General features: G+C 39.4%; 1 protein-coding gene across 2 annotated transcripts; it reads right to left on the bottom strand.

Annotated features, from left to right (window-relative positions):
- Positions 1 to 99: 99 nt before the first annotated feature.
- LOC106750092 (UDP-glucuronosyltransferase 1-10-like) lies at positions 100 to 4,596 on the bottom strand. Of its 2 annotated transcripts, none has more exons than XM_014630176.1 (6): positions 4,057 to 4,596; positions 3,308 to 3,993; positions 1,772 to 2,191; positions 1,315 to 1,546; positions 735 to 960; positions 100 to 427 (listed from the first exon to the last, which is right to left on the bottom strand). In XM_014630176.1, exons 2-6 carry the CDS (start codon positions 3,710 to 3,712, stop codon positions 145 to 147), a joined length of 1,566 nt encoding a protein of 521 aa, XP_014485662.1. In that variant the 5' UTR covers positions 3,713 to 3,993; positions 4,057 to 4,596; the 3' UTR covers positions 100 to 144. The 2 variants fall into 2 exon arrangements, with proteins under 2 accessions (XP_014485662.1, XP_014485663.1); XM_014630177.1 differs by having other exon boundaries at positions 4,576 to 4,591.
- Positions 4,597 to 5,477: the final 881 nt, after the last annotated feature.

The raw sequence follows: 5,477 nt of genomic DNA, 5'->3' as shown, positions 1-5,477 counted from the left end.
CCAAGGATGTCAATTGCAATCGACATTAGTCTTATAATTTTCGCCGTTTAATTCATTTCTGCTTTCGTCGTAGCGTTCGTAAATTAATCGATTCAACGAACCTTGGATCAATTGTTCTAAAAAGTGCGTTGCCAGCTGACTCGGTCAGTCGATCTTCTTGGATTGTGATGAACTGACAAGTCCTCCGTTGATCATTTCCAAGACGAAACACACGACGAACTTAACGACGATGATTACGACTATCGCGCATATCACAAAAAGACCGATCACGTCGAGGAGATATAATTGCCACCAGGGCAAGATTAACGCGGGCGATCGCAACACGTCGCTGCCGTACTTGAGGACGTACTCGATCCAAAAAATAGCGGTGTCGAGACCGTTCATCGGCCTGTCGAGGAATCGACGGGACAAGTTCCGCGCGCTTTCCCTGGAAAGAATAGATCGGCATTATTGCAACTATCACACCGTAAAGTTCTAACGGTGTGGTCATGATTCCACTCGCGTAAGCGTCACTTCACGGAGATAATCAATCGCAGCGGACTATATTTATTGATTTAACAAAAAGATGATTAAATTATTTACTGACAACAGTTCAAGGTTTAATTCTTATAAAATCGCCATTGCGATGACAAGCGTGTACGACACTACTTCAAAATATGACGTTTTCTCCCAAGGAATTCGACGGATTTCGTATTAAGGTCGGCATTCAAGGGAAAGAAGAAGGTTTGGCAAACCTGTACAAGGGATCCCATAAAACTGCGTTCAAGGCCTTATCCAAGATTTCCTCCGTTATCCCTTTGATGTTCACCCTCACGGCGATGTTGTGTGCAACGTACGAATCGATGTTCGCGAACTGATCGGCGAACAAAGGTATTCCGATCATGGGCACGCCGCATGCTATCGCTTCCTGTGTCCCCATGAGGCCGCCGTGAGTGATGAAGACTTTGATGTTCGGGTGCTCTGCAGGATTATATTTATAATTGCACGAAACATTTGAAACATGTTTAAAATATTTCAAATATGTCTTTAAAGTATATTAAAAAAAACTTATGTTTATTTATAACGTATGTTAATGTGTATAAACGTATACAAACGTATATTTAATTATACTTAAGGAATTTAAGTTTAATTACAGTTAAATGTTTTATGTCAAACTTGATAAGTATCCATAACGTAGAGATGACCCTCGAAATATTATATAAATATTGGTACGATTACGCTACTCTATTCGTACTTCTTTAATTCGTACTTCTAAAAGTAAAATATAAAATAATTACTCTATAAGTGAGTCTATAAATGAAAACGGGAACTCACTCAATACTTTGAGCTGCGATAACCAGCGAAACGTTTGAATGTTCGTGGGTAAATTCGATGGCAGTTTCTCCGGCCTCGGTACCTTCATTAAGACCCGCACTGGTGCTATTTTGCCCAAGCTCGTATAAAGTACTTTCAGGAACTGGTCTGGGAATGTTTCGATCATTACCATCGAGCCGAATGTAAAGTAAATGAAACCGTGTTTGCTGTCGTTCATCCATTTCTCCAATTCCTACAAAGGATAGAGGAAGTTCGCGAAACGATAATTACGAACGCTTGGGTAAATATACAGATTACTGATGCTATCTTTGATATCTCTGACTTTTACATGTTATCAAGATGGCTGAGACGAGGAAACAGGAGTTTTAAAACTTGATTGAAACAAAAAGACGCAATTGTAAAGGAAAAGTGAAAACGCTTGCGGTTGCAAATAGCAGAACGAACGACGAGGAATTACAGGTCGTAGCGTCGAGCCCTCGTCGTAAATGTGTAGGCCTCCGACGTCCACCACAGCAGGTGTCGTCGGCTTGACACCGTTCAAAGAGATATGAGAGTTCATGAGGATGATCGACACTTTCTTCTCCAGTTCCCTAACGCTCGGCATACCCGGACCGAAGTACTTCTTTATTATGTCGTCCTGCACGCTCGTTTTCGAGAAGAAGGACCACTTGGCGTAAGAGGTGTGCAGCACGTTGTGTACACGCTGCCAGAAGTTCATGTAACCGACGTAGCCGATGCAGTTGTTCGGTACGAAAGCGATATTCTCGGGCTGCGCGACAAACCAGTGCAGCCACGGGTACAGCGAGGTCGTGCTGACCCCGATGATAGGTACATTCCACAAGTGGCCAATGATTGCAAAGCAATGAGCCCCGAACACCTAATGGGGCACGATTATCTCATATAGTGTCTAAATTCGAAGTGTCTGTTCGAAACGAATGATAATTCATTCGAAGTGGTAGTGAAATTACCTCCACTCGGAAACGTACGAGTTAATGTTGAATACATTAAAAAATTCATCCGTTTTTATTTCTTAAGATAAAAATAATTAAAAATATAATATAAACTGGGACTTTGATATGAAAATAAACTAATTAGTAGTTAGAAAAATATTTTTTTGATATTAAAAAATGGTTCATAGGTTTGATGTGAAAAATATCAATACACAAAGTTACATGCTACATCTCGAAAGTAAGTAAATATCGCTAAGTTAATCAGTATTTTTGTCTTTGCATCGGAGAAAAATCTTGCGGCTCTTGATCGGAAGACCTTTTATGTCTAACTTGATTGTAGAGGCAAACGATTGATCTGTTGCGTTAGACGAGTTGAAACGTATCAATCGACATTTGCTCGTGAAGAACGAACAGAAAAAATATGATTGCAGCTGCATAGCGGAGCTCATAATTAGAAATTATTAGAGATAATTTGTTTACGTATTAAATTACGTCACGAAGATTAATAATATCTCTCACGTCAAAAATATGACTGGCTGAATGTGATATGCTACGTGGAGATATAGTGTTGTAACCTGAAACTTTCAATCGTTCGAATTTATGTCGACGTGAGGATTTCATTTATAGTTCAATCGAATAATCGGACTTTAACTATGAATAATTACTATAATAAATTAACAAATCACCATTCGCGATAAAAATCCAATTTGTATAAGTTATATTTCCTACCCCGGTAACAAAACAGTTTCCGCTCTGTCAAATAAATTTTATCGCTCTCGTAATAAATATGCAGTAGCAACGATAGTTTTGTTACGACGGCCAAACTTTCTCCATACAGGTTCTTCAATATGTACTTTATCATGAAGTCATGTTATTCATCGCGTTTAGCATCGTGATATCGAGGCAAACGTAAATGCCGAGACTGCGAAACATAAATTCAAGGCGGTCGACTTCTTCATCTCGTTTCGGAATAAAACGCGTCGAATTCGGCTTGAATCGCGACTTCAACCTTGACTTGACATTATCAATTCCGCCGGACATACCTCCAAGAGCACCGCGTCGTAAGGAGGATCCTTCGGAGGGTTTCGCACCAGCTCGAGTATCTCTGGCTTGCCTAAATACTCGCAGAGATTATTGCCGCCCATCGTCGCGACTGCATTTACTACGTCAGATGTGATCAGTTTATTCATCATTTCGTACGTTAGATTGTTCATCAACTGCATGGGCGCCTGCAGCTTTACGATGTCGTTGTAGTTCGGATAGGGCTTCTTCAGGGGGAACGTACTGATTACGTCCACCTGGTGACCCTTCCTGGCCAGGCCCTTCAGCAGGGCCTCGAACATAACAAAGTGGCTCTTGCCGTGAAAAGGGAATACACCGAGGAAACGATAGCTGTCACAGGTTGACAGGCAGAGCAGCCAGGGTACCATCACCGACAGCAACCGCATTTTTTTCCTATACTCGCACTCCTTCTCACTTGTCCCTTCTTATCTCGATATATTTGTAATTCTCTACTATTCCATCCGATTTGCTCGACCGTTACTTCACGTTTGAACAATAAATCTGATCTACGCATATATTATACCTTCGCGAACTGAGACTTCACAAACCCCGAGCCGCTTTATAATTGTTTTAATCGCCAACATCCAGTAAGTAATTCTTGTTTTCACATAACTATGTACGTAAGTTGGCGTCTGTGTAAGACGCTGTCTGCTTGTGTTTCCTTGTGCTATTGATAAAAATTGCCAGGCGATAAATCAAGGACTATATTCGGTGTGTATCATGTGTTTACCGACAACTGTAGGCTCGATGTGTACCGTCGGCCAGCTATTACGATTCTACCTGTGCAACGACACTTATTAAACCGACAAACATCGGTAGGTGTTTGCAGAATGCAGTCCCTCTGTGAGAAAATATTCAAATATTTTCAGTTTTTTTCGCTCGACACACTAAACACACTCTTGGAACGACGAAACTCGGCCTGCTGAATTCTCAAAAAAAAAAAAAAATAATACACGCCGATGGTCCAAGCAAGAAAATCTAACCGACGCCGGTCTTTCTTTACCAGCGACTTGCTCGACTCGCAGGTGAATCTCGAAGCGGTAAGTCACGAAGGAAGAGGACAAAAAGCATCTGACGAACGCGTCAGCCGATGATATCACTGACTTCGCTTCAATGTACTAGCAGCATGAGAACATCCGAGACTGCCAATTTTCATTATCGCTTAATCACTAGTTCTGCATAACAGAAAGGGAGGATAATTTCTAGTCGCATGCAACTAAATATAGACACACTATAAGATTATAGATACACTATAAGATTAAATGATACCCCGAGCGATGCGAAGTTCCAACTAAATATGAAATTACAAAGTCCTTCACCACGAGGCATAAGTGCTCGTTTGATTGTCGGAGCTGCCGATATGCGGAGCAATTTTCCATTGCGTCGTCATTTCATTTTGTTGCGGTTTCCCCCCGTCACGATGACAGGCAGTACTATCGCTCGTACGCTACCAGCGTGATTTTCTCAAGGACCATCTACATTAAAAGTAAGCAGTAATAAGTAAAGAGTCTACATTGGAAGTAAGCATCAATAAGTAAGAGTATTGACTGTTAATAATAAGGCAAACAGGAAGTAGGAAATTGGAACGATCCGCTTCGCTTGCTTGTTATGCTTTATTCTAGTCTGAAAAAATTTACTCGTTAATCCGCAGTGTTACCACTTCCAATGTTCTTTATTCTACTGTCTTTTTAAAAACCCGTGAGGTCACTTAAACAATTTTCATAAATATTCTGAATATTCATAATCTTTCTTGTATATAACTTTCCAGGATATATGAATATTTATAAAGTACTTAATATATATATTTGTAAAATGTTTGATAAATATCGTATGTTGTCTGGGGTTGACATGTGCAAGGGACCAAACATCGTATTTATATTTATATTGCACTTACGTAAGCTTCTTACCATAGAGATTACTACAAAACGTAAGCTTTTTACCATAGAGATTACTAGAAAACTATATAATATATTTATATGATCGTGAACTAATTGTTTTATATAAATAAGTATTTTATATATAGTCTTGTGTCAAATCTAAAGAAAACTTTTTATATGTAATTATATATAGGATATGTTCACATTTTTTTATATATTCATGTATAACTCTGTATCATTACTATATATATATAAAAAAAAAAAAATAAATAAA

This window comes from Dinoponera quadriceps, unplaced genomic scaffold (genome assembly GCF_001313825.1).
Source record: "Dinoponera quadriceps isolate SergipeBrazil2010 unplaced genomic scaffold, ASM131382v1 scaffold4444, whole genome shotgun sequence".
Taxonomy (NCBI): Eukaryota; Metazoa; Arthropoda; class Insecta; order Hymenoptera; family Formicidae; genus Dinoponera; species Dinoponera quadriceps.
This window is presented reverse-complemented; position numbering and strand designations above follow the sequence as displayed.

Coding starts and splice junctions, on each gene's coding strand:
- LOC106750092 (XM_014630176.1), bottom strand. CDS start 3,712: ATGCGGTTGCTGTCGGTGATGGTACCCTGGCTGCTCTGCCTGTCAACC. Junction 2,192..3,307: donor ACGACGCGGTGCTCTTGGAG/GTATGTCCGGCG, acceptor GTGCCCCATTAG/GTGTTCGGGGCTCATTGCTT. Junction 428..734: donor TTATGGGATCCCTTGTACAG/GTTTGCCAAACC, acceptor TATTCTTTCCAG/GGAAAGCGCGCGGAACTTGT.